The 27991-nt window shown below is 42.3% G+C and overlaps 4 protein-coding genes across 8 annotated transcripts; 3 read left to right on the plus strand and 1 right to left on the minus strand.

The window, feature by feature from the left end:
* Nucleotides 1-26: 26 nt before the first annotated feature.
* On the minus strand, nucleotides 27-5892 carry myl9b (myosin, light chain 9b, regulatory). The gene is made up of 4 exons (XM_086117904.1): nucleotides 5775-5892; nucleotides 1650-1852; nucleotides 1407-1568; nucleotides 27-1135 (listed from the first exon to the last, which is right to left on the minus strand). Exons 2-4 carry the CDS (start codon nucleotides 1831-1833, stop codon nucleotides 960-962), a joined length of 522 nt encoding a protein of 173 aa, XP_085974030.1. The 5' UTR covers nucleotides 1834-1852; nucleotides 5775-5892; the 3' UTR covers nucleotides 27-959.
* A 1674-nt stretch (nucleotides 5893-7566) lies between these two features.
* LOC147201572 (phosphatidate phosphatase LPIN2) lies at nucleotides 7567-18020 on the plus strand. 5 transcript variants are annotated; one of them, XM_086118322.1, is made up of 22 exons: nucleotides 7608-7674; nucleotides 9918-10118; nucleotides 10214-10309; nucleotides 10407-10672; nucleotides 11233-11331; nucleotides 11407-11515; nucleotides 11607-11910; nucleotides 12019-12291; nucleotides 12395-12488; nucleotides 13201-13284; nucleotides 13613-13794; nucleotides 13883-13976; nucleotides 14052-14121; nucleotides 14631-14723; nucleotides 14817-14875; nucleotides 15241-15391; nucleotides 15587-15735; nucleotides 15850-15936; nucleotides 16021-16173; nucleotides 16335-16449; nucleotides 16726-16829; nucleotides 16907-18020. In XM_086118322.1, exons 2-22 carry the CDS (start codon nucleotides 9927-9929, stop codon nucleotides 17049-17051), a joined length of 2919 nt encoding a protein of 972 aa, XP_085974448.1. In that variant the 5' UTR covers nucleotides 7608-7674; nucleotides 9918-9926; the 3' UTR covers nucleotides 17052-18020. The 5 variants fall into 5 exon arrangements, with proteins under 5 accessions (XP_085974446.1, XP_085974448.1, XP_085974449.1 ...); XM_086118323.1 differs by having other exon boundaries at nucleotides 12043-12291; XM_086118320.1 differs by having other exon boundaries at nucleotides 7567-7674; nucleotides 11607-12291.
* Nucleotides 18021-18121: 101 nt separating this feature from the next.
* On the plus strand, nucleotides 18122-21002 carry trim107 (tripartite motif containing 107). The gene is made up of 2 exons (XM_086117986.1): nucleotides 18122-18186; nucleotides 19177-21002. The coding sequence occupies exon 2, from the start codon at nucleotides 19188-19190 to the stop codon at nucleotides 20613-20615; it is 1428 nt and encodes a 475-aa protein (XP_085974112.1). The 5' UTR covers nucleotides 18122-18186; nucleotides 19177-19187; the 3' UTR covers nucleotides 20616-21002.
* Nucleotides 21003-21749: 747 nt separating this feature from the next.
* Nucleotides 21750-27793, plus strand: tpra1 (transmembrane protein, adipocyte asscociated 1). The gene is made up of 11 exons (XM_086117863.1): nucleotides 21750-21941; nucleotides 22581-22757; nucleotides 22835-22967; nucleotides 23118-23204; nucleotides 23984-24056; nucleotides 24195-24274; nucleotides 24530-24640; nucleotides 24751-24811; nucleotides 25508-25610; nucleotides 26252-26332; nucleotides 26430-27793. The coding sequence occupies exons 2-11, from the start codon at nucleotides 22591-22593 to the stop codon at nucleotides 26698-26700; spliced, it is 1167 nt and encodes a 388-aa protein (XP_085973989.1). The 5' UTR covers nucleotides 21750-21941; nucleotides 22581-22590; the 3' UTR covers nucleotides 26701-27793.
* The last annotated feature ends 198 nt before the right edge of the window (nucleotides 27794-27991 follow it).

Raw genomic sequence — 27991 nt, forward strand, 5'->3', positions numbered from 1 at the left:
GTTGCACTAAAAACCATTTCGAGGCGTTTATGGATTGTATTTTTTATTTCTTTAAGTGGCTTGGTTCTCAGACATCATGATCCATTTGTTTTAATCAACCCAAATTTAAAAAAAAAAAAAGCTTCCTATGGGCAAGGATAAACCTTTTTTTTTTCTTCACCTGAGCAAATTCCACCCTGCGGTTTCACAAGTTTACACCACACATGATCCTGACCAAATGCATACAACCAGCTGTTGAAATTGGAGTTTTGACCACAAACTCTTTCAATCCCACTCCATCAAGTCCACATAACTGCACAGCCCACATTTGATTGTCGTACAAAAAAGTGGAGGGACATTTCCTGACGGGGGCCATTTCAGTTTTTATCTTCTACTAAATCATGCCAAAATATGCTACTCATTTTTACTACATATCATAGCCTTATGGGTTTCAAATATTACATTTTTTGATAACCGCTCCTTTGAGATTTTGCTTCAAATCTTTTTGCAGGCCTCTATGGCCAGAGGTTCCCCGCCCTTGTCAGAAAGGAATAAACAATCGACTACATTTAAATGTCACAAACCAACTCGGGAGGAAGCTTGTGATTCTTTTCGCACGTGTGCTAGCTAAATGGCAGGAAGAGGTAAAGATTTCTGATATTTAGCATCTGACCGTCCAATCAGCTTGCTGCTTGCGTACATGGTGTAAATAGCATCTCAAAGCTATGAGTAGCTAAGATGCAACGCTTCTTCATGACAACCTGGAAGGTAGAACCTTACTATCTTACAAGCAAATGCATCCCTGAACTTTATAAAACTATATGACATGTATTACTTCATAAAAGTAGGACGTAGAAATGGATGAGTGGTGATGTGTGTGTGTGTGTGTGTGTGTGTGTGTGTGTGTGTGTGTGTGTGTGTGTGTGTGTGTGTGTGGTCGGGGGGCAGAGGCAGGTGGGTGGTCGCACCCCCTTTCTCCTCTACTCGTCGTCTTTGTCTTTGGCACCATGTTTGAGGATGCGGGTGAACTCGGCGTAGTTGAAATTTCCCTTCTTGTCAATGGGCGCCTCGCGGAAGAGCTCGTCCACGTCTTCATCTGTGAAGCGGTCGCCCATGGTGGTCAGCAGCTCCCTCAGATGGTCCTCGTGGATGACACCTTTCGAGGGGAAAATGGAAAATACAAAGATCGGACAAAACGAACCCAAAAATGTGCTAGACACACTTGTCAAGATTGTCACTGCGCGCCTAGCACGCCACATTTAAAGGGAATGAGAGGAGCTACTTTGATTGGTTATGATTCAAGACGACAGCTACCACCCCCACAACAGCGCAGACCCCTCCTCTCTCACAATCACCGAATCTAACCTGCCTCTGCACAGAAATACGACATCCATTTTGACTTCAGTGATCCAAATGTATCGACTCACCAGACCCTTCCTCGTCAAAGCAGGCAAAGGCGTTGCGGATGACGTCCTCTGGGTCGGTGCCGTTGAGCCTCTCTCCAAACATGGTGAGAAACATTGTGAAGTTGATGGGTCCCGGTGCTTCGCTCATCATGCCCTCCAGGTAGTCATCAGACGGGTTTTTGCCTGACGGCAAGAAAATTACGTCAATCCGATGAAACCAACAATGGTGATGTCGAGGCGGTCCAATGGAATTGAAAGGCGTACCCAAAGAGGCCAGCATGTCATGCAGATCCTCCTTGTCGATGAAGCCGTCCCTGTTCTGGTCGATCATGTTGAAGGCTTCTTTGAACTCCTGAATCTGAGACTGGTCAAACATGGCGAACACGTTGGAGGTGGCCCTCTGGGGGCGCTTCTTCGTCGTCTTCCCCTTGGCGCGCTTGCTCGACATGGCGGCAGCTGAGTTTGGCCTGCATGTGCACAAATTCATTTAAAGGAGTCATATTTAGGAAAATTGCCTTCCATGTCTTGTATACAAATCGCTCGCTGGCAAACTAAACAACTCCCACCTTTTATCTGCAGATATAGTTAAGAATGTGTCTTGTCTGTTACAAAATAGAGGGCTAATTTAATTTTAGTCATGTACCCTCTCTGAAACCATTTTTTTCTTTAATGTTTGACTCGGCATGAGCCTTTATATGCAGCTACGGTTGTTTTTAGAGTTTGTAAATAAAGTACACGAAGCAAAATATCTAAAACAAACATTTAAGTGACAGCAAAGAGCTATAAGAATCATTAAAAGAGTTCCGAGTTATGACCCGACGAGACCAGCTGGTGTGGATCTGAAAATGTGTGGTTCCATCGCTCGTTTCAACAATGTATATCCAGCATGAATCAGGCATAGAAGAAAATGTATACATGAAATGTGTATGTATATATATTGCTTGTCTGCATGGACAAATTAGTGCAATGATTTTTTTTTTTTTTAGCTTTCCATTTTATATTTTAATTTCACTCTATAAAATGATGAGATGTGTAGTTGCTTTGAAAGGATTTTCGTTTCCTAGTGTTTTGTTGTTTTTTTTAGGGTATAGACATTGCAAGCTGTGGCTTCACCCTCCACCTTTTTGTTTAGCTTAATCTTGTACACCCTAAAATGATTGATTGACTGTAACTACCGGTAATCGAATGAAATCTATCAATCAATCTACAAGGTGAACGGAATTGCCAAAATGGACCCTGGTTCAAACACTGCACAGTGCATTAACAGTATGGCTTGTCATCATTGTAGCATCTTCTCACAGTCTCTCTTCAGTGATGGGTGTGAAAATGACACATCCCCATGGTAGCTTCACTTGACATTCACCCACAAATAGACCTGTCACTCATATTCGGCTCTGGGATGTCTGTGTTGTGATTGCTGTCAAGGCCAAGAGACAACGTTCAGGTTTCTGCAGGATGGAGCAGGTCCATTTTAATGGATGAGTCACACTGGGGGTGACATCAGACTATTTGTGTCCCTGAGCCACACACGCCTGTGTTCCATTTCAACCAGTTGCAGATCGAGAGGACGGCTACTGTCCCGCATGCTGTCCCCAAAGGCATGTTTACCCTTTCTCCAAATGGTGATAGCAATCCACTGCAAATGCAATCGTAATACAAATAATATATGCACTTATTTTATGGTGAAGGGTGTATCAAGCTTTTATGCTGGTTTGACTCCGGAACAATCGAATATACCTCACATTACATCCTCGGGTATTCACGCATTTGAACACTTGATCAAATAAATCCCGTGATGAACAATGTCAATGACAAGCGCTCTCACTTTCCACCGCGAGATGAAGTCGGTCGTGTTTAACTCACTGAGGCATGTCGCCTCCTGAAAGTGTGTGAGGTTTACTTAACGCACTTGTGTCATCGTGGTCTCGTCATAAGAATGTGTTTAAAAAAAAGAAAAAGAATGCAGTGGTCCTACTTTATCATGTTAATAAATAACCTGATTACTGGCATCAAAGTACATACCAAAAAGTTTAACTCATCAGTTTGGCCCAAGCCAGACCCTTTCCTGTTATGCCCTCGCTTTCCTGCTCTCTTCCATTATTTCAGACCGCAAACACTAGATATATATTACAGCTGAAAAAAAAAACCAACAACTCAACTTTCATTCAAACAATCAAGTGTTACTTCTATTTATAGTTTCATTTTATAACACATTTCAATCACTTGACAACATTTAACTTCAAACGTTTTTGTGTAACGAACGCAGGACAACCAGTTCCATTTACTCCCATCAGTTCCTTGCCATTTCTTTTTGTTCATTTGAGCTATTAATTGTTTTTGTTTGTTCCACTAAGAAAATATATTGTGTGGAAGCAGCTGGCATTTAAATACAGTATTTTATTTTTGATTCCAAACTAATAACAGATGGTGGTCAAGTGGCCGCCTCCCAACACAGAGGTTCTGGGTTCGATCCCCTTGTGCCCATGTTGAAGTGTCCTTGACCCCCTAGTTGCTCCTGATTCTGCGTCTTCGGTCAGCGAGTGAGGAGGCGACCGCGAAGCGCTTTGAGAGACTCGTAGGTGGGAAAACGCTTTACAAGTGGAAGCCCATTTACCAGATGAGGTTTTGGTCGAACATAAATCATTGTTTCCAATGCGGACCCATAACAAGCCTTGTTAAACTAGAACCCTATTATAAAGTCTAAAATATGAGATATAATACACTGAAACCATTTCTAAACTGTACACAGTTTGGAAAGCAGAAGGTCATCCTCGCTATTGCTATTTTGTTTATGACAGTTAACTAAGCATTTACAATGCAGACATAGAAAATGTAGGTTTCATCAAAATAAAGATGTTTTTGCATGTCTCTAAAGGTCTCTCAGTGCAAGATTACGGTAAACTGAGAATAAACCAGCATCGACTTTCCAAGTTATCCCTTGAGTAACCATGAAATTCCACAATCAGATAACGCCGTCCCTCATCCACTTAGATTTTCATCACCGCGCCGTATGTGTGTGTGTGTGTGTTAAAGTTGAAGTAGCACCAATGTAAACAGTCTAATTTGAGGCCCTCTTATTGTGTTAACTCTTTGGCTGTAGTGGAACAAGTAGAGGACTGTTCTCAGGACAGAGTACGATCAATGAGTGCAGTCCGATATAGCGAAGCTCAGCTATGCACAATGGGGGAATCAACAAATAGGACTGCAAATCTTAGAGCGCTAAGCTTGGCTTGGCTTGCCTTCATCACTGCTTTTGAGTGGCGGGACCAGACCGTTTTCAACTGATCACATTTTGGGACGCTACACTCTTAAAAAAGGTACTTCAGAGGCTCCAGAATGAACTCTAGTTTGCTAAGTTCCTTGGACCGTTGTACACCACTGTATAGAATAGAACAGAACTTTATTGCCACCATCACAATTGAAGTGAAATTTGTTAGTTCTGCAGAGTACTTATGGTTAGATATAGCACGATAAAGTTCATGAGATAATATATTAGTGTTAATATCCAATAACTGTTTTGGTTCTCATTCGGTGCTATATAAGACCACTGGATAATGCTTGGTTCTATGTGGAACCACAAAGTTTGGGTGCTAAAAGCTGTTACCCAAGATGTACAAGCCCCCCCAAATACATTTAGGTATAATGGACGTAACAAGAGTCACAACAAAATCAGTCCTATATGTTCATGTGAATTCACTTGGGATAACTTTTTGAGAATAGTTGACTATTCCAATAGTACTTACTTTCTAAACCTAACTTTGCATGAAGCCGGAGTAGATGACAAAACTCACAGCGAGATTCGAAACTCTGCCATCCGAACAGTGAAACAGACGTGGTGACTTTAAATAAACCTGTCCATGAAATATCAAAATTTCGCACCATTATGTTTCACTTTATCTGCCCGCCAAAAACATATTTGCAACAAACACATATTCTACCGTGCGACTGTGTGTGCGTGGGCCCCAAATTTGTGTGCTGACCCATCAGTTGAGAATGACAGCTCTTGACCTTTATCTTTTTAATCCTAGCGCAACTCCTCTGACACAAACAACACTCACAGTCACTCATACAAGGCAGCCTTCCCGTCATCCCTTACTGTTCACCCAACTGTGGAGTTCAAAGGTCAGGAGTTCCAAAAACACTAAAAGTGTGGAGCGCCAGTGAGGGAGCAAAAGAGATCTAAATGGGTTAGAGGAATTCCACAGTGTAATGGACCAAACACACATACAGTCGAGCGCGCTCCGCTTCATCCAGTATCCAACAACAACGCCATCTGCGTGCCCTGTGTTGCAACCACCACATCTTCACTCGCAAACACATTCCCACAGAATTCACAGCACACTCAACACTTCATGTGCGATGCAGTAGGAAAACGACTTTCATTCTGACCTTGACTTCAGGTAGAACTATGCGGGAGTCCCCTCAAACGCGCTTTGTCCACTGCTCCAGACACAGCACTAAGTGGGAAGGGAAGCAGGCAGTCCCACGGAAAAGTTTGTTCAAAGCATCAGACCCTCCCCTTCCCGTCCCGGCCAATGGCGAGGTCGGCCCGGCCCGTACAAAGACATCTCAGGGCCAGGCCATTTCTCCATACAAGGCAAAAGAATGCACAGGCTGCAGCCTGCGACTGCCACACACACGCAAGCGAAGATGGTTGTAGGGGGGGAGAGTCGGCAGAAATGACAGGAACTACGATAAGGCTGCCTTATTTAGAGAAGAGGGCCCTAAATATTTAGGAGGAGAAGGTGCGGTACGAGGCCGTGTTGTGAGCAGATGCAGAGACACTATGTGAGGCATCAGTGTTTGAGTTCTAAGGACAGCAGTTCCCTTAAATAGGCACTTTGCTTTGCCACCACTGTGACATGAACATGCCTTGATTTATGCCATAGCTGTACACTTACCTTCAATGGTTCGGCCATGTTGCTCTAGCATGTAAAAGAAAGACCCCTATTGCACTTTATGTTGTCCTAATTTCAATATAGAACTACCAAATAATTATACTACTACTATGACTACTATTACTACTACTATTACTATTAATAATAATAATTGTAATAGTAATAATACGTTTGTGGTTTCACCGTATTGCAACAATTCCAAGTTAATAACCTTTGCGAATCATACTTTGCAATGTTTGGAATGATTTTAAGTGCATGTAAAACATTGAATACCTACAAAACGTGTAACAGTGGCTACTTTTTGGTTGGACATTGTGTCTGTGTAGTATGCAAATGATCTGATTGATATTTCTCCTTGCATGCAGTTCTGCTTGTTATCTGGTCCTCTGTGTGGTGTGCAACAGAAAATATCCCACCAGTGTATTGATTTGCCCTGAGGGATTTTAATTAGTATATTCATTGGAAAACATTTTATATTTTTACTATTTGTTACTATTACTATTTGTGTCTCTTTAAAAAGGTATGCCGTAAGTTCTACATGGTAAAACGGCAAAGAACGAGTTTAGGTTGTTCTTCAAAAGCAATAACACCCTCTGCTGGATAAAACAGTTTCACAATTTGAAAATATTACAGCATAATACATTACACTTATTGGTTTAAGAAAAAAAGTACTTTGATAACGATTTAATTGAAGTGATCTGCACACAAATGTTCGTTAGAACTGTACCTAAATAGAATAACATTTTTTTCGGATGGGCAGAAAATATTACAAACGAGATTCATTGCTTTAAGTGTTTTAGTACAATTGCTAATTCTCAACACATGTCCGATGGAGGCGTATTAATTGGTCATTTAAATTAAATAACACATACTACATAAATAATAACAGCATTATTTAAATCAAAATATAAACGTTATAAACGAATAAAGAATCAGTCGATTTTTGTAAGAGGCAACATTTTGAAGAAAGAAAAAAAATAGACACGATGTGTTAACGTCACATAGTTCAGTACAAAGAAGCATGACTTCACTGCCTGGCTCACGCAATAAGGGAGTACACACACTGACGTCGAAATCACACTCCTGGCACTACCGCTAAAGAACAAGATGATGTGTTGCTAAAACATATAATACATGTCTGTTAGTAAGGTGTTTATGTAGACGTGGTAAAAATGCATTTATCAAGCAGGAAGTGTAATTCTTTTTAGTCAAATGCCAATTCGGCAGCCCTAACTCCAGCGAAGACGCTGTGTTGACACTCAAAACTCGTGGGCGGGGTCCTAATGCATTCCCGGATGTTCATTGGCTGCTGCTGTCACATGCCTGCGTCGTACACACGGAAGCATCGACTATGGCTGACGCCTTTACAAGCTGAACATCGTTCCCGAAAGGTAAGTTTTCTCACTCTTCTGTCAACTGTTTGAAACTAATTTTCTAGATCTTCTTCGACATTTTGATAGTCAAAATATTAGAGATTACGACAATGTTCTGAAATCCTTCACGTTATCTTGGTGCTGTAACAGTGGAAACGACCCTTGATGTGGCCTCGGGCTTTGAAGATGTGATAAGGAGTTATCGCTGAACTTTTGCAATGTTGCTAAAAACATCTATTGTGTCGTGTACTGTAATCCCATTAGCACTGAATATTGCAGGCCACTTTGTTGGTTAGTTTGAACACATTTTAGCCGAGGGACTTGTCGGATGATCATGTTTGTAGTGGAACCCCACCTGCTATCAGTGTGAATGTATGTATGTTATGTTGTCTTATTAAAAACAAGTCTCTAATAAATTGTTTTTAAGTTAGACAGCCCTGGAGGGCAAATCCGTATTATCGCCATTGATGGTCATAATGTAATAGTTGAACGGATTCATTCTTTGTGGTGGCCTTGAAGTGCAAAACACAGCAACAAATAGATAAACACACACGCAACGAAACAACACAAGTAAAACTGCACGCAACAGGCAAGTGGACAATAAAACACAACACACAAATAACCAAACAAAACTACACACAGCAGCAAGTGCCACAGGAGGTTTGTTCAAATGGACTGATATTCTCATGCGTAGCTATTAATGTTTGTTGACTAGACCCCTCTCATGCTTGGTTCTTGCTTGAAGTAGCTGCAACGTCTGTTATGTCCTAAATATTTGCTTGACTTCCTCCCAAATGGACCTAGAATTCCCACGGCTCAACTGATCACTCGTCCCTCAGGGGCCGGAGAGCTGTAGTTAAGTCCAGAAACTGATGACTGACTGATGAGTTGTATGTGCTGCATTTCCACGCTGGCCTGGTTTGAATAGCATGTCGAAGCCTCTCAGAAATTGCTGGTTTGGCTGACATGTGCGGCGGCAGTGAGGATGTATGAACAGGACAGTGGGTGTCTATGGGTGCTGCATTACATAGCGCAACACAGAGGAAACAAGAATGTTTGGATGATTGTGCTAGGACTCTCTCATAGCAGCCTCATTTTACGCTGAACTCACAGCACAGCGTCATTTACGGGACTGATCAGCGATGTGACAGGAGTGTCGTTGCAATTGGGCAAATTGGAGTTCAAGTTGAGTGGGTGGGATGAACTTTACTGAAGTCTTAATTTGGAATAATTCAAGCAAGCCAAAAGTTACCATTGGGTACTGATGAGTAATATGAAAAATATAGACGAGGGTTACCTTGGCAATCAGGGCTCGGTGTGTGGTATATGGGTGAGGGATTTTAATGGTGCTGCGGTATGGCAAAGAGAAGGTCAAGGAATTGCAGCGCGGTTGAGAAGGAACATCTGCATCCTTCACTTTGGGTAAGACTTGACTTTTGAATGATATGAAACTATGTGGTCAAGCAGAAAATGTACTCAGAGTGAAATCTGGGCTCGTTTACTTGAAAGCAAAAACGGATATACTAACAGAAATCGGAGAAACGTGGCTTCAGCAGCTCACTCGCTCAATGTCAGTCATGGTTGAAAAGCAAAATAATCTCTCATGACACACTAATGCACTGTGGCACAGTGGTTGGATAACATTGTGAATCCATATATTTCTTTTCAATGATACGTTTCAAAATTAAAAAAAAAAAAAGAGTCGTCAGGTCATGAATTACGATGACAGAAAAGGCTGACACCAGTCGAACAGCGGAAGCGCTGAATTTCAGTATCCTAAATTGACAAAGATGTGGAATAGCTTGTTGAAGCTTGTTGTGGCTTGCTGAGGAGAATGCTGGCTAGATTCTGAATCCTGAGCCGAACAACTAAGGGTTGGCTGAATTGCCTTGACTTTTTATTTTTTGTTTGTTTTTTCAAATTGCCCCAAGTGTGGGTTGGTCCTCTTTAACACAGAAAGTTAGTCAAATTTAACACCAAACTAGTTATTTTATGACCCACGTGTTTTTACTGTATTTTATATTCACATTAAACTGAGCAGTTAGGCCAGTTCTTCTATTAGGTAAGTTCTTCTATTACTGGTTCTATGGTTATAATTACACTTTTTGAGAGACTATTCTGTTTGGAGGTGCTCAAATTGTTATAAAAAAAAAAATTCCTACTTTTTGGTTGTTCAAATGACTTTTTACTGTCAATGGACACGCAGTCATTTTGTGTTATTTCTGTTCATACCCGACTCCCGTCTTGTTTTTGGTATGCAGTCCCAAACCATGAATATTGTGGGCCAGTTGGCAGAGACGGTGTATGTGACGGTCAAGGAGCTGTATTGTGGCCTTAACCCCGCCACTCTCACTGGGGGGATTGATGTCATCGTGGTGCGACAACCCGATGGCTCATTCCAGTGTTCCCCCTTTCATGTCCGCTTTGGCAAACTAGGCGTGCTTCGCTCCAAAGAGAAAATTGTAAGTTCAGTCTCTCTCCAATTTGTTTTGCACTCCTCTGTTACATTTTACCGTGTTTATTTTCTGCTGAAATGATGCCGCTCGCTGTTCTGTAGGTGGACATTGAGATCAATGGAGAATCGGTAGACCTGCACATGAAGCTAGGGGACAACGGAGAAGCTTTTTTTGTTGAACAAAATGAAAACTTTGAGGTGAGATGAATAAATACATAAGGCCGGATATACATCACGTGGCTCAAATGGGCAAATAGTTCTGGGTTAAAATCTCGGTCTGCTTCATTTCTTACAGTCCGAAGTCCCCGCCCATCTCTGCACTTCCCCAATTCCTTTTGATGGCCCCAATGACACAGAGGACACCAACGACGGCTCTTCTCTCTCTGGTTCTGGCACGCGCAGGAAGAGGCGCCGGCGTAAACGTGTGCGCTCAGATAGTCACCAGAGAGAAGAGTGTGTTTCCTCTTCTGACGAGCAAGAAAAGGACAGGGAGTGGGACAAAGATCACAGCGGACAAGATAGTCCAGATAAAGATAACCATGCCACACTTTTGCAAGTCAGGTCAGTGAACAATGAGTGCATCAGAATTGTTTTATTTTTTTAATGACAGTCCTGAACGGCTCAATTCAGATTATTTTTCAAATCCAACTTGAGGCGCTTTCATTTATGGTCCTTGATCAGATACGTATGGAATGTTTTGCAATGTGACCGCAGTCTGAATCTTGCGCTTCGCGGAGGCGGAGCGACAGACTGCTTGGTGGAGGTTGTTTGCGTTGATTGTCTGTGAATCGAAAAAATTTGGAGTAACAGTATTGTATGACTTTATATTTGAGTTTTAATTAAATCCAACTTGAAACACGAATCATAAATTAGACATTTGCGGTGATAGTCGCCATGTAGACCCCCACGTGGCAGTGGTGTGACATCATCATTCGTGACGTCTCCATGAATTGGCTAATGACCTAAAAGTGTGCTTTTTTGCTTGGAAATGTTACTTGCTCCTCACCCCACACCAAAACTCACTTCATATTCGCCGCTTGGCTGAAAATGGCATGGCCCAACCCTACATTGTGTTACGTTTGTTTTCACTGTGGTGACTGTGCTTTGTTTGTCCGTTCAAGTAAGTCAGTGTACTATTCGTTGTCTGAGGAGCCCGCTGAGGAGCCGGGGGTCAGAGATACTCATCGACACTCGGATGGAGACCAGTCACCTGTTGAAAAGTGGGAAAATCATCTCCTCATGTGTGGAATTGAGATTGACAGGCTGTTTACACTTCCTCCTCCTTATCCCGACAGCGTTTTTGATAGCCGGCCGTCCTCGCCTAAGAGTGACTCCGAGCTCGTGGTTAAAAACCACGACTCCTCTGGGGTACTGATGCAGTGGAACTGGGGAGGATTCCCCACGGTATGGCAAGACTTCGCACACAACAGTGCCAGTCAAAAAGCCTTGAGACGCTCATCGTAAACGTCCATTTTGTCTGCTTTCGCCTCTGCAGCCGCGTCAATCGGAAAGACCATCAGTGGAGCTCCAGCAGTCTGACTCGTCTCATTTTCGCACCATTGAGAGGCAAGACTCCTTTGACATGGGCAACGAGCCTGTGAACAACTGTAGCAGAGTGGGCCAGGTTACTGTGGTCAGACCACAACCCAGGACTCAGTCTCTGGACCTGAGTAACCACGCCTTACAAATGTTGCCCCTGAACTTTGGTGAAGACTTGACCCGATCACCCTTTAGCGAGCCGTCAAAATCCGCGACAGCAACAGAGAGGGATGACTCGGAAGTCCTTGCCCACGAAGACGGTACGGTGCATACTGGCCCAGCTGTTGGCATGAGAGATGCAGCTGAAGGCCAAAATGATAATCACAGTCAGCTAACGAAACACACATTGGTCGAAACAAACATCGCAGACAACGGAATCGTCGCTCGCGCAGAATCCTCCACCATGATGCAGACCGAGAACAGGGAACAAGACTGCACCGGCAGCGCGCCCGTCAGTGAGGGAGACAGCGGGATCGATCCCTGCGTCGAGGGAGGGGAGGAGGATGGCAGACTTGAAATGGCAGAATTGGCTGCTCCGAAAGATGAAGCCAGAGATGACGGGGTCAGCTGGACAGCTGATGAGGAGTTAGGAAACTGCGCCGACATATCGACCAAACGGGAGCAGCAAGACAAAAAGAAGGGTGAGCGCCAAACTTTTGTGTGGTTTTGCTCATCTCAAATCCAATCGTTAAGTCGGGATTTTACAACCATGTGGTGCACGTTGACACATTCATGCTTTTGTAGGCAGACGTAATCATCATCTCGGACAAACGGGCATTTACCTGGATGATCTGACTTCACTTGACCCCGAGGTTGCAGCACTCTACTTCCCGAAGAAGTAAGAGGACCAAAGATGGATGTTTGTGTACAGTGTCGTGAAAAAGTATTTGCCCACTCCTGATTTATTTTTTTTTTTAAGTATATTTATCACATTTGAGTGTTTCACTCCATCAAGTCATTATTATTATCATGCAGACAATCCTTCTTATAAAATGCAATTTCTGATGGTTTCATTTCTGAAGGGTAAAGAATCAAATCAGGAAATACTTTATCACGACACTGTCGGTATCTTTGAAGGCAGATTACATCATCCCTCAGCACTCATATGGCTGTCTCAAGTCAAGTTTGGCATACCTGCTTGTATTTTTTATTTTTATTTTTTGTGGGCCAACAAGATTTTAGCACACCACCGCTCAGTTCTAAAACTTGACCCGATATGGCAGCAGAAAGAGTAGGGAAAGAGTAGGCTTAAATTTTTCTTAAAATGTTTGCTAAATTGCATGATATAATATATATTTTTTTTAATCCAAAAGGCTAACTTTCTCAATAAATGCAGTTTTTGGATTTGCCTCTGAAGGCATCATAATCATTCGTCACATGGAATGACACGGGATGTTATTGTCCTGGGGGGGCAATCAAAATGCTCCCAAGTGGGGGGGGGGGGGGATAAAAATGCTCCCAAACAATACATAACGGCGTATAATATCGTTTCATAGCATTCTGAAAATGGGCAATCCCGCAATCTAATGTTTAGCACGTCTGCCTCACAGTTCTGAGGTTCTTGGTTCGACTCTCGGGTCTGACCTTCCTGTGTGGAGTTTGCATGTTGGAACTGGATCGTCTCCTTGGCAGAGGTAATATGACACAGTTAAGGCTGCCATGGTGAGGGATACGTTAGCAGTGTAGGTGCAGGTACGTTCATAATTGTGGTTGCAGATGCACTGCATCTTCCTGACTTCAACTGTTATTGCTGCTAGCGTTGTCAGTGTCAGTAATAGATGAGCATTATGATGTGTAAAGACAGAATTATAACATTAACAATTGGGTCCTATTCAAGTCTTTAAGGGAGTGTAATGTTTGGGTTTGAGGCTTAAATCTCCGCTCTGGTCTTGTATGGAGTTTGCATTTTCTCTCTAAATTTTGCGTTTGTTCCCCCCCCCCCCCCCCCCCCCCTCCCTGCAGTGAAACGGAGAGTTGCTCCCCTGCTGTCGTCGAGCAAGGCTCCGGCTCAGCAAGTCAGTCACCGCAATCCATGGGCGCGCTGGACAGCGGTACGGAATACTTGTCCGATTCTGCCTCCTACGCCGCAGAGGTCAGCATGTCCCTCTGTGGACACGTGGGCGACACCAGTCAAATCACCAAAGGTAAGTGTGATTAGGTGTGAACTGAGCATCACTCTTCGGCTCATGCACGAAGGAAATGTGTCAAATCTTTGCTTTGCTGTTTGTCCAGAGAAATTTCTGGAGCACTCTGTGTCATACGAGGACTTTGTCCGCAACCCTGGAATCATCGATGACCCGAGCCTCGTGATCTGTATCAACTCCAAGTAAGAGTTCAAGTCTTTTCATCATCAATGAAATGAAATGTATTTGCTTCTACTGTGTTCAATTTCTTGTGACAGCTATTACAACTGGGCGGTGGCTGCTCCAATGGTCTTGTCGATGGCAGCTTTCCAGAAGAATTTACCAAAGGTTGGTTTGTTTTTAATGTTTTTTTTTTTTTTTTTTGCTTCAAACCTGACATTGGTCTGTGGCTTTTACACCACAGCAAATGGAGATTGCTGCAACTGTGAGAGCTTTAAATTGCTTTGAACGCAACAGGGTGAGAGACGTGAGTGTTGGACGTCCCTGTCCCACCATTGCGACACATCCCTTGACTCATAAATTGCCCTGCCTGTGAGTCACGGCTTTTCTGCTACCTCTGAGGGCAAGAGTTTTGGACAGGAGAGGGCGACTTAGTTTCCTCATCTTGTTTCTGTGCCATTTCAACAAATCAGCAGGCAGTACAGTTGTAGGCTTTAGTTAATCAAGCTCATGACTGAGCTCTTTAACTCATTCAGTACCAGCCAATTCTAGACCAAGTCTGAAAAGACGTTTAAAAAAGTCTTTAGGAGGGAATGAGTTAATAATGTAACATTACACAATTCACTCAATGTGAATTGATGGTACTCATGTGTTGGTATTGTGTTCTCTATCCACAGAGTACTGTTCAGAGCCTAGTTAAGGACAAAATGCCCAAAAAGTCTGGAGGCTGGTGGTTCTCCTGGAGGCGACGAGACTTGGACAACAACCAGGTTGCTGTCTTTGTGTTTTAAAAATTGGCCGATCCAATTGGAGGCCACTGCCGGTAGCACATTTTCTGAACGTGTCTCTTCTTGGTGTTTCAGCAAGGGCCCTCGAAGAAAGACGACCAGGAAGTACAGCGTGGGGACCCTAGAGTAGTCATGTATGGTTATTTACATTTAAAAAAAAAAAGCATCCATAGCATTTCATTATGAACAATTCCATGACCGCATCATATTTTGAAATCCAACTAAGCCTACCGTACATTAAACCCTCAGTAGACACATTGGGTACATCAGTAACGTCCAATGAAAGAACTGTTTTACAATGCTTCATTAATGCTCATTCGTCCGAAAAGTAAATGATTGACTTCATCATTCACAGTGCTGTAGATTTGCACACTCAGTTTGTCAAATATTTTAGGCCACCTTATTTTGTTAAAAGAGAGAGAATATCTTTCAGTATGATCCAATGCAGTTCCACCACGCACCCAATAATTTTTATGCATTCATGTTTTTTTCACTCAAGAGCCACAATGGATGATGCGGATAGAGATGCGGTGGCAAGGCTTGGTCACAAAGCCGTCCTTACTTCGAGCATGTCAACAGAGACACTTCGCGCTACTCAGTGTCTCACTCGAATGTACCGCAAATCACTTCGTCTGACATCTGAACAGATAGTAAGTAGACACACTGTGAAGGAGACGTGCAATTTTATTTTATTTTTTTACTATTCATAATACCCCTCAGTGTTTTCATAACATGTTCCTCTACATGTGGAAACTTGTGAGGCATCTGTATGTCCCCCTTCAATTAAATGTGTGCCTGCCCTGAAGACTTCTGACAACTACATTTGTCACGATACTTTACAACAGGAGAACTTGAATCTGCGCGAAGGAGTCAACAAGGTGATATTTAGTGTGACCACTCAGTACCAGGGCACCTGTCGCTGTGAAGCCGCCATCTATTTGTGGAACTGGGACGATCGCATCATCATATCAGACATAGACGGCACGATCACAAAGTAAATGCAGCTGTCTCTGCTCGCGTTATACTTCAAATCGGTCTTCTGGCTCAAGCAACTTTAGACGTAACAATGTTTAAAGAAGCTTGATTTTTATTTATTCCCCTCCGGCAGATCTGATGCGCTTGGACACATCCTGCCTCAGTTTGGCAAAGACTGGACGCACAAAGACATTGCCAAACTCTACCACAAGATTCACCAGTAGGTCAACTCTATTTGTGTGCTGTAAGAGACAGATAGACCGTATTTGCGGATCTGTTTAAATGACTGTTTCTGTCATTGCAGAAATGGCTATAAGTTCCTCTATTGTTCTGCGCGGGCTATAGGCATGGCCGCCATCACTAAGAACTACCTGCAGTGGGTCAACGACAAAGGCACCGTCCTTCCCAAAGGCCCAGTACTGCTGGCCCCAAGTAGCCTCTTTTCTGCACTGCACAGGTGCAAACATTCTCTACCCTGAACAGGATAAGCGGGATAGAAAATAATTGGATAGAATTTCACAGAAAGTGTCATTCTAACACTTGTTTGTCCAGCAAGCAAAACGTGTTGCTCCATCTGAAGTTAGCTGCTTTGCGAATTGTCTTTTGTCCATTATGCAGGGAGGTGATTGAGAAGAAGCCCGAGGTCTTTAAAATCGCCTGCCTCGGTGACATCAGGGACTTATTCAACCCCAAGAGACGTCCCTTCTACGCTGCCTTTGGCAACAGGACCAACGTATGCAACAGTGCACATTCTCTCTCAGTTGGCAAAAGTATAATCCCTTCAAACAAGTCATTTGGTGGGATGAGTCATAGTCAGTTTAAGCGCAGCCGTCTAATGGCACCTCTTATTTGTGTAAGGGGGCAAAGGAGGTGTCTGGGGCATGTAGTTCTTATTTTTAGAAGATGACCGTGGACAATTTGGCCGTCGGTCTGTTCTTCAGAAGGCTGCAATTTAAGCATGGTAGATGATTTTAAAGTAATACCTAATACTCGTGAATTGTTTGTGCAGGATGCTTACGCCTACACACAGGTGGGGGTGCTCAACACCAGGATATTTACTGTCAATCCAAAAGGAGAGCTGATTCAAGAGATGACCAAAGGAAACAAGTCCTCGTAAGTTGCATCCAGCGCATTCGAAGGAAACACTTTGAAGCATCCATCTCTGATCGTGTTGTGATTGTCCGGTGCAGTTACAGCCACCTCGGTGAGCTGGTAGAGCATTTCTTCCCCGAGCTGGACGAGAGCGGCTCTTCTGCTTTTGTGTGTCCTGAATTCAGCAGCGTCACCTATTGGAAGGAGCCGCTGCCAGAACTGGACCTCGACACACTACTGTAGACGCACCATCCTTATTCTCGGCCAAAAATACGTAAACATTGTCTGCCTTAATATTTACAGCAATGTGTTGCGACACATTTTGTCCCAGCATGCCTAATACCTGCCTTTGAGTGACCTCACCAGTCAAATCATCCTACCGTCTGTCCGAAGTTCATCCTCAAGATGCAATTTTTCAAGCAATATAATTGCCTTTATTTTTATTCATTGCGTTGACATTCATTCCAATTATTTGTGCATGGCAGCTTTAACAGCGTCACACATATCAGCCCAAAGCATGGGGGGTGGGGGGGGGGGGGTGATGCAATGTAAATTTGTAGCGACTATTGCTTAATTTTGTGTCATGGGGCCATGAAGCACAAAGCAGTAACATGACATTCCTTTTTAGTCGATAGTTTATAACTGCATGCATGGGTATGGAATTGTATTCCTTCTGTTTTGGCATCTACTATTCACTTATTTAATGTTAACTTCTGAGATTTTTTTTTGTCTCTATTTTAATTGTTGGGGCTATAGACACTACTAAAGAGTTTAGGTTTGCAAATTCTTTATTGATCCTGCATACAAAATGCATGGCTGTTGAGTTATGCTGGGAATGATTGATTCAATATCATGGAATACAGAATGAGTGACTCTGATCGCAAATTGAAAGGAAAAAAACCCCACACATACCATGCGAGCAAACTTTTAGTTTCTTCTGCACTACTATACCACCTTTAGAAATGTTTGTACACTGTGAATGAGGGAGATGCTTTTAGAGTGACTTACTGCCACCGAACCAAGAACTGAGTTCAACTGCAATGATTTTAATGATTATTTAATGACACTTATATTTATTTAATTTTTTTCTGTGCATACGTTTCATGATAGAAAGATGGGATTCATTGGAGCTGGTTAAATGTGCTGCTTTGAAAACGAAATGCATGTACAGAAATAGATGCATTTGAAATAAATATATCTGTTTTAATACAAGTTGGTGATCTTATTGATACGACGTTTGAATGAAGTGCAGTTTTCAAGCTTGAACCTAAATAAACGCCAGGTGGCGTGTGTCAAGTGTGTCTTGTCCGGAATGAGTTCCCAACTTTATTTCCTCTTGGAACATCTGACGCGACGACTTCACGGCTTCTTTCAATCAGTGAGTTTGGATTTTTTTCAAAATTTTACATACATTTTAACAGTAGTGAGGCTCGGTCCACGTAGAGACGATTTAACGGCTTCTTTCAATCAGTGAGTTTGGATTATTTCAAATATTTACATAACATTTTAACAGTGGTGGGGCTCGGTCCACGTCGAGAGGTTTTTAAATGGGCAACCGACCCACGTGTCGCTTCAAAAGGAACTAGATGTAAACAACGACTTTGGGCACCGGAGAATTTAGAAGTGAATCATCTATGCAAAGTGTATGAAATAATGACATCTGGCATGAGATTACTGTGTTGATTTAATCGAACGCAAATTTGGATATGCCAGAGTGAAGTTTGCGTGGAAACCGAAACCTAACTCAAGATAAAGGAACCTGTGATCCATCAAGGGTTACTGAACAGTTTATTCAACGCAATATTCGCTTGAATGAAACAGTGGTGTGGTAAACGGGCTTCACATGCCAATATCTATTGCATTAAATTAGCGTTTTTCCTCTAATAATGATTAAAATGTATAGATTTTTTTTGTATTTTAGTAATTTATATCAAATTAATTTACTGTAAAATAACCAATTTATATGAACATTTAAGAGTTTAAATTTTATTACATTATTAATTTTTTGTATTTTAGTAATTTATATCAAATTAATTTACTGTAAAATAACCAATTTATATGAACATTTAAAAGTTTAAATTTTATTACATTATTAAATGTATTGTATTGATACAAATTAAATGATTGTTGTTTTTATTATTAAAAACTCATGTGAGTGGTCTGGCCCATCTGTCCGTTTTAAAACTCAAATGTGGCCCTTCAGCACAACATTTTGCCCAGCCCTGCTTTTATGGCTTTTAACAGGTGTTATAAACAGGCTACCCTGCCAACAGTAAGGAACCTGGAAATGGAAACACAGATAAGCACAGAGTAGGAGGGGCTTTCAGAGGTGAGAGTGAAATCATCCTTTTCCTCATCTATCCAACAGCGTCTGTCAACATGTCTGCTCTGACAAACCCCGCCATTACACATCTTGCTGAGGCCTTAGCTTTAGAACTCCGCTGCCCCATCTGCTTGCAACTCTTCTCGGAGCCTGTGTCGCTGCCCTGCGGTCACATCTACTGCCACGTCTGCATTCAAACTCTGGGAGAAGGGCTGGACCGTCACTGCTGTCCTGAGTGTCAGAAAGACTTCCAGGAGAGCCAAGTTGTGGTGACCTGTTCCAAAATGTGCAATATTGTCGAGTCGTTCAAAGCTGCAGTAGGTGAAGTCCAGCTGCCTGAATGTGGTGCGGTTGAGGATGAAACAAAATGCCACTTGGATAAAACTAAAGAGAGCTCAGGAAGTGAGGGAAAGTACTTGAAATCCAAAGAGTTTCAATTGACTAATTCTGGACTGGCATCTCAAGTCACAGACCTGGCCGTCCACTTGGAGATGGCAGAGGATGTGCTGAGGAAGGAGAGGGAGCAGCAAGCAAAGCTGATGGCAGCTCATGAGCAGTTGAGAGAAAAGGCATCGGAAGAGCTGCGCCAGCTGAGTGATGTAGTGAAGAAGTACAGCGCTGAGGTGATGCAGCTGCTGGATGAAGAGCTCTCTCCGAGCGAAGCCAGCGCGAGCCACAGGGTTGGTCAGGCCGCAAGCCTCACCAAGCAGCTGAGACAAGTTTTCCTCAGAGCCGAGTCACTCCTGACCAAAGGAGACGAGGCCGCGTTCGTAGAAGACTTTCGAGACCTGCAGCCACACATCGCCGAGATGACGAGAAAAAACATTGAAAAAACTCAGAGCCGCATGGACGACCCCGTTCGAATCCTTCCCAAGTTGGAGAACATGAACGGCAAGCTTAGGGAAAGCCTCGGCATCATTCAGCGCTCCCTTCGCAATGTCCTCAATCCGTCTGAGCTGACGTTTGACATCAGGACGGCTCATCCTAACCTCATCCTCTCAGAAGACTTGAAGACTGTGACATTCAGTGCCACCAAGCAGCCATACCCGCCTTCATCCCAGAGATTCACCAGCTTCTTCCAAGTCCTCAGCTCCCAGAGCTTCTCCGAAGGCAACCATCGCTGGGAGGTGGAGCTTGATGGTGCTCCGTGGATCGTGGGCTTGTGCCAAAGCGGGGAGCTGGAGCGGAGCGGGATTCCCTCGGCGCTGGAAAGCAACCGGTGCTCCTGGTGCCTGATGTGGTTTGACAACTTGCTGACAGCCTTCGAGCGGGGTCGCGATGTGCCGCTCAAGAGGACCACGGTCTCGTGCAGGCTTGAGATCAGGCTCAGCTTCAGAAGCCGCACGTTCAGTTTCTACCACATCAGCCCCACCGGTGGCAAGACACTCGTGTACACATTTAAAGCAAACTTGACTGAACCTGTGCACCTGGCCTATCGGATGATGTCAGGCCACCCGAAAGCACGCGTCACCATCATTTCATGAGTGCTTTTGGTAGTGGTGGTCATTTATTTGGTACGTGGGACTTTAGTGAGGACTGAGAAGCAACTTACTCCATCTTTTAGTACCATAAATACTGCTACTGGTTACTCTAAAATGGTTCAATGATTTGTTGTTTACGATGATACTAATGCAGCGTGTTATACCGGAGACAAATTCCTTGTGTGTTCTACATACTTGGCCAATAAAGATGATTCTGATTCTGATTCTGATTCTGATGTCGCAATTAAAGAAACCATCAATCAAGTGCAAAAATGCAATATAACAGAAATGCAGCCGTGCCATGCACTTCATCTGGAGCAGTGAAAATCGACATGTATATTTAGCGACAGTCTAAAAAGCTTAGTGTAAAAAAAGCTTAACTTCGGTCAATGTCTACTATATTCAAATATAATTTGATTCAAAACAGTTTGATATGCATTAACTGAATGATATCTACAATTCAGTAATCCCTCGCTATAACACTGTTCATATTTCACGGCTTTGCTGTTTCACTTTTTTTTTTCCTGAAAAAAGGTTTCATGTTTGGTTTAATTCAAAACAGTATTGTACTGTATAGGTAATAATAAAAAAAATAAAGATGGCTACTTGACAGGTTTCACTTATTCTCGGGTACTTTTTGGAACATACAAGTGATTACTGTCATTTATAGGCAACATTTTGTTTCTATAAATCTGTTTGCAATGTTTAGAATTGGGAAGAATTTAGAGATATTTATGTCATTGTGCTTTTCAGATGATTTCAATGAATGAACAATGGACTGCAATTTGCAAAATCATTACAAATACAATATTTAACAGAAAAAAGAACAGTCATGATAACGATCAAGAAATACATGCGATATGACTATAAAAGAGAAGCAAAGAAAAACGTTACATAGGCAAAAGATAGAAAAAGGTTAGGCTACAAATTGTTAGCGGCATTAAAAGATTATATATACACCTTTAAATCACTGCAAATCTCTATTGTTTTTAGAGCCTTTTTGTTAGAAAATTTAATAGAACGAATGCCTTGTCTAAATCCGATTTATCAGATAATATGCTATCCTTTTTTGACTCGTCACATCTTTACATCGTCATTGTACACAGTGACGTCATTGTATAATCTCGCGAGGTTTGCTACAGTGGGTTGCAAAATATCATTTGACAATCGGGGATATTAATCCAGGGAACTCGCCAGAAAAAAAAAACATGTCCAGGTTTATCGACCAATCGAGTGACGTGTGTCTTTCTTGGGGCAACATGTGAACCGTGTGATAACGCTGCATGATTTTACCACAGCGTTTCCAGCACAACGGAGTCTTCTGAAAAGGTAAAACGGCGTGTATCGCGGGATTAGCGTCGTTGCGTTTACAGTCTATTTTTCATTTTTGTTTCGATACAAACGAAAACGCCAGATAATCCGATACGCAATCCCTCATGTTTCTTCCTGTTAGATCTGTTTTAAAATGATGTATGCCGTTTAACAAAGTGCACTTTTGATGGCTAACAAGCTAGCTGGCAACGTCGACTAACACTGAACGCTGTTTGAAAACCCGTCCACTAAATAATGTGTCAAAAAAACTGTGCCAACGGAGTGACGATTATGTTACTTTGGTAGTTTTTGGTCAATTACAACATTATGGGGCGTTCACATCACCAGATCATTTGAGGAAGTGGTTTGTCACCACATCGTTCTCATACACAAATAATACAAACTAGAACCCAACTACTGACATTTTACCTTTTAGGTTGTTCTCGTGAACATTAGGGGTTGTAACAATGTTTTAAAGCAGATCTGAGCAGGCGCCTGCCTGGTACAACACGTAGAAAGTGTCATGCCTCTGTGTGTGAATGGTGAGAATGCATGGTATGTGTGGATTGCTGGGACGTATCAACAAAGGTTTCGATGTGAAAAATACCTGACTTGCTCTCGCTTTCGTTGCGTTTATGTATTGTGTTCCCCCCTCAGGCGAAAAATCATGCTAGCCACTCCTGTGGTTAGGTTTGCGCAATACAATGGCAGCATCACGACAGCACAACCAGGGAATACGTCTACTTTCTCCACATGGCTACCTGATTCCGAAGCTAACATCAGCAAGCCGCACAAATGTCTACAAATTCTGTATGAGGATGTTGGTGACTCCAGGTATCAAGTGTGACCACACAAGAAAAGGCAAATCCAGACGATGATGGAGCTAATGGTCTTTATGGTCTCCATTCAAGGGTACGTTTCTGGGACATCACCCTCCTCATACCGAATGTGGCCTTCTTTGTTTTCCTGATGTGGAAGCTGCCATCAGCAAGGGCAAAGATTCGGATCACGTCCAGCCCCATCTTCATCACCTTTTACCTGCTGGTAGGACTCAAAACGAGGACAATGTTACCCCCAAAATAAAATGCGATTCTGGTTGACCTCAAAGCTTTCAAAACTATTCTGAACTCAAAGTTGTTCTTTACTTACTGACAGCAAGTTATTTGGTCTTCTAAGAAGTTGTTTTTGTCTCAGGTATTTGTCGTAGCAGCAGTTGGAATTACCCGGGCCATTGTATCAATGACTGTCAGTGCATCCAGCTCTGCCACCATCATCGACAAAGTAAGGAAATGAAAAGGAAATAGCAGTGCAGCTCTATACCACTGCAAACTACAACCACAATAAATCGAGCATTATTCAAGTTTAGGTTGCTGTACTTTTAGATTTTATTAGACTGTAAAGCTAATGTAATGACAGGTTTGTGTAATTTTTACATTGGAAATTGAAGACTGAATGCAAAATATTTTCAAATTTTCCTTGTTGCGTGATTGTATTTACATGATAAAAAAAACAACTTGGTGTTGCACAAATTACACTGGTCATAATTTTTTTTCCCATCAGAAATACAAGTAAAAATTTCGAAGTATTATTAATTTTTGCGCTTATTCTGAATTCTGGGTGAACACTACCACATTGTTTTTCGGAGCTGGCGCCCTCGGTGATGGTGTTGCATTGTGTAATAATTCCAAGCAGCTGTCCCATTATCTCGACATTTGCTTCTTTCATGCAATGTTGGCCAGTGGGCCTGATCTGACTCTCCGCATGACTTTGCGAGGTTGTTGCATAAATGAGAACATTGATGACATTGCTCGCATGACATTTATCGATAACAGATATCTATCTGCGGTATGTATACTGCTGGACACACCGAAATGGTTTCACTGAACAAACAACAAATGCTTAGGTAATGCTTCAGAATAAGAGCTCAGCTGTTCAGTTACACGGATGTTCTTTGTGCGTTACAACATACTGTACAGGTAGCTTGTTTACCACAATGCATTCTCCTGATCTCTGTTGTCCCCCTCTCTCTCTCTTCCTCTCTCTTTGTTTTCCCCCCAAAGGTATTATGGGAAATCACCCGCTTCTTCTTACTCGCCATTGAACTCAGTGTTGTCATTCTGGGACTGGCTTTTGGTTGGTTTGCTTTATAATTTCACTTTGCATTTGACACGTTGTAGTATTCTGGGCACCGTTGCGTTTTTAAAAAAAACATATATAATGCTAAATTGCAGATTTCATTTTCTTGTTTTGTGACTCATTTTGCATTTCTAGGTCATTTGGAGAGTAAATCTAGTATAAAGCGGGTGCTGGCTATCACGACTGTGCTTGCATTGGCATTCTCCATCACACAGGTAACTTCACATGACAAACGCTGACGGTATGATGTCATACATACAGTTTCCAGTGGAACATCTAAAGACCAGCACAGTAAACTTTCTAATTTTATCTACCTGTCTTAACAGTCATCTAAATGTAAAGTGATAAAAGTAATGTCCAAACAAATGAAATTCTCATCCTTTAGAGGTTCCACTGCAATCTGGTATGTAGTGATGTCATCAGTTACCCCCAGCTCCTACCAAATATATATAAAAATGCATTCCCTGAAGGGCACTTTAGAGATCTATTACCCGGACAGCCACCTGTCCGCTGAGGACTTCAACATCTACGGACATGGAGGGCGACATTTCTGGTTGGCCAGCTCCTGCTTCTTCTTCTTGGTTAGTAATCCGTGGAAAAATCAGGGAAAAGGAAAAACTACATGGACACGCTGTATATCACTCTTGAGTATCATTCAGGTGAAATACTTGTCTGGCAATGTCTTTCCTAGGTGTACTCTCTGATTGTGATCTTGCCTAAAACTCCAGTGAGGGAGAGGATATCTCTGCCATGTAAGTTGGAATAGAGCGACGTGCGCTGTCCCCCGGAAGCACTTTGAAATGCCACTGATTGGCAAACGAGTATCCAGTTTGCTTCCTGCTCAGTCAGACAACACGAAAGCTTTAACTGCCAGGAAAAAAAGGGAACAAATACAATGTTAGCGATACTGTTTAGTTGCAGGAAAGGGTGGGCGGCTCAATCGAGCAGTGCTGTGTGCCGCTTTGCATGGACTGAGTCGCTATTAGAACAAATGGTACTCTTTGTGCACGGTCTGTGTATTCATAAGCCTGCTGAGTAAACAGCCGAGGATGAGCCTTAAAAAATAAAAAAATACAATTTTTCCAAAAGCAGAACAAACAATTCCATGAACAATGTTGTGTCCAAACGTGCACACAGTCATAAATTCTGGCTAGTGAGTATTCGTCATGATAAGTTTCCTGTCAACACACATACTGACAAATAGAAAATTCTGTTGACCTAAGACAAAAAGCACAATGCACATAAATGTGGGCACAAAGTTCAAAAAGATAAATGTGTCCGGAACTAATGCTGACACAGGAGCACGTAAACATCTTTTTTTGTTGTTGTTGTATTACTGCCGTGAATTAAGTGCTTCTCGGGGCTAGTGCGTGGCGTCCATTGGAATTAAGAAAGAGCAGGATTGCAACTCTGTGTTGACCAACTTTCATTGTGTTTCCTCTCTGCAGCTAAGAAGAGTTTCTATGTGTATGCTGCCACCCTCTCCCTATTGAACTTCATCCAGGGTCTGGGCAGTGCCCTTCTGTGTGCAGGAATTATTGAGGGACTCTGGTCAGTATAAAAACACATACGGTATATAATACATGGATTTTTAATATGCCACGGGCACAATTTAATAGTCTCACTCAGCCGTTTGGATTCAGGGCAGCTTTCAAAACTATTGTGAAAATATCCTAAAACATTTCAAAGAGGTGGAGTGTATTGACACACAGGTAAACTTGAGCATCTGCACTTGCATTCTATCGCGCCGCAAATTTGTGCGCACAATCGGAGCATGTAAACAGCTTCTGCGACTTTTGTTACCATAATGGCCTCAGTGCTCCTTCACCTTGTAGGAGGAGAGCCTAAAGTGCGCTGGAAGAAAGTATTGCGTCCAAGTGGATGTGCCTCGTCATGCAAGCCATGCGATCATTTCATAGGCAGAGAATTTGGTGTGGGTGTGGTTAATTATGTAAATTAGCCATTCACTTATGCAACATTGGCAGCTCACTCATGGGCATATTTTCCAAAATAGGTAAAAATAAAAATAAAAAAGACTTAGTTGTCACATTTCACACTTGATGGGTGGGTAGGCACGCCGCATACCCAACTAGTTGGACAAGCCATGAATTAAATGTTACATCTCCTATTGCTACTACATGCACAACGTGAAGTCCGCACTCTTGATTTTATTTTATTTTTTTATGATTCAGCTGTGTTGACGTCACCACCTTCCTCTACTTCTCTGCTTTCGCACCACTCATCTACATCACATTCCTCAAAGGATTCTTTGGGTATGTAAGAATCGCTTGTAGCAAAAGGGCTCTGAAAACTAAAAAAAAAAAAAAAAAAATCATCTCCACACTTTTATCTGTCTTATCTCCCCCGCAGCTCAGAACCAAAGATCCTGTTCTCCTACAAGTCACAGGTGGACGAGGCAGATGAAAGCGATGTCAACCTTCCACCGACTGTAGCATCAACCCTTGGCCGCCGGGAGCTCACCGATCAAGGCCTGTACTATTCCTCCACCCAGTTTGACGGCTCGGGTCCCAGCAGCGCAGGAGTGGTTGGAGCGCATCTCGACGACGTTGTTTCGGGACCCTATGGATCCAGCAGCATCAACAGCATTGAAGCTGATCATTGGAGGCCAATTAACGTCTAATTCCTCTGTCAAGCATTTGAACTCGAGTGTGTGTAAATGAAGAGTCAAAAGCAATGTGTAAATGTGGTGTTTCTATGAGACCAAGGCGGCAATATAAATATGGATGAAGAAGTAAGGAGGTACCCTTTTCTATCCATTTATGTTGTGGCTCCTGACTAATTGACAGTTTTTTCCCTTTTTTTTTTTAAACACTGTTGCCAGTGTGCCCCGCTGCTGTAGCTCTTCGCTCAAGCTGACTTTTTCTCAGCAGATCTTCTCTCATTCCGCTCTTCTTCAGCAATCGCTTTGTCCTCAGTGAGGAAGATTTCTTCATTACATTCTTAACATCATTTGAGACACTGAGTATCATTTGTACATTCCCATTGAAAAGTTTCCAAAACGTTACGTGCTACAAGGTATCAGTTGCGTGACCTAAACTGCCATTTCTCAACATACATGGCAAAGTTGTGTGCTATTGACAGGTATATTTTACCTTTTGAACTAAGTACTATTCTGTTAAGTGAAAGTGTTGTGTGTTGCTGTGTAAAAGGAAAGTGGATTGCAAATATACTCTGTGGTTCAGTTTACACCATCTTGACTGTCGATTGACACTGAACAAAAAAAATGATCAGCCATGGTCTTAGACTTTTTCACCCCTTTGTACTCTTCATCTGAGCCGGAAATGCCTCATTAACTGCATTATTATTATTATTATTTTTTTTGGTCAAGGACAAAAGCTGCCTTGTATTTATCCCACCTATCACTGTTGGTTGTGTGAGTGCTTGGAAATGTGAAAAGATCTCTATTAAAACTACACAGTATTCACAGTGGTACCCTACAGTATATGCTGAAAACATACTGCAAGGTTACATTTGAATGTATTTGTTGTGGAGCAACAACATTAACAAAACATTCTTGACTTGGCCGACGGCGTTTTTGATTCGAATTAGGCTGAACGATGCTACTTAACTGGAGTAGTTTAGAGTATCTGCTTTTTCATTTCGCAGATTAGCTCTAAAATGCTTCTCCAAATTGCATTCCATAATTTGTAAAATAGCACTTTCCTGTCAAATGAATTCATGCTATATACAGAATAAAAATGAGAGTAATACCCCGTGGTCTCTAATGAATTTTTCAAATGTTTCTTTATTACCTGGACATTTAAGTTCGTTAAAATGAAACTAATGGCACAAATCTGAATCTGTTATTTCTTTTAAATTGCAAAATTAAAAAGCTGTAATTTGCAAATGGTGGACTGGGACGAGTAGAGACAAATGTTTTGCTTATCTCTACATGCGAAGTGCAATTAATT

The sequence above is a fragment of the Hippocampus guttulatus genome, chromosome 8, assembly GCF_054856545.1.
Source record: "Hippocampus guttulatus isolate MCC_2025c chromosome 8, RoL_Hgut_1.0, whole genome shotgun sequence".
In the NCBI taxonomy this organism is placed as follows: domain Eukaryota; kingdom Metazoa; phylum Chordata; class Actinopteri; order Syngnathiformes; family Syngnathidae; genus Hippocampus; species Hippocampus guttulatus.

Coding starts and splice junctions, on each gene's coding strand:
- myl9b (XM_086117904.1), bottom strand. CDS start 1,833: ATGTCGAGCAAGCGCGCCAAGGGGAAGACGACGAAGAAGCGCCCCCAG. Junction 1,569..1,649: donor TGACATGCTGGCCTCTTTGG/GTACGCCTTTCA, acceptor TCTTGCCGTCAG/GCAAAAACCCGTCTGATGAC. Junction 1,136..1,406: donor CTTTGACGAGGAAGGGTCTG/GTGAGTCGATAC, acceptor TCCCCTCGAAAG/GTGTCATCCACGAGGACCAT.
- LOC147201572 (XM_086118320.1), top strand. CDS start 7,567: ATGCATTCCCGGATGTTCATTGGCTGCTGCTGTCACATGCCTGCGTCG. Junction 13,795..13,882: donor CACCAGTCAAATCACCAAAG/GTAAGTGTGATT, acceptor CTGTTTGTCCAG/AGAAATTTCTGGAGCACTCT. Junction 13,977..14,051: donor GTGATCTGTATCAACTCCAA/GTAAGAGTTCAA, acceptor TTCTTGTGACAG/CTATTACAACTGGGCGGTGG.
- trim107 (XM_086117986.1), top strand. CDS start 19,188: ATGTCTGCTCTGACAAACCCCGCCATTACACATCTTGCTGAGGCCTTA.
- tpra1 (XM_086117863.1), top strand. CDS start 22,591: ATGCTAGCCACTCCTGTGGTTAGGTTTGCGCAATACAATGGCAGCATC. Junction 24,812..25,507: donor GGAGAGGATATCTCTGCCAT/GTAAGTTGGAAT, acceptor TCCTCTCTGCAG/CTAAGAAGAGTTTCTATGTG. Junction 26,333..26,429: donor TTCCTCAAAGGATTCTTTGG/GTATGTAAGAAT, acceptor TCTCCCCCGCAG/CTCAGAACCAAAGATCCTGT.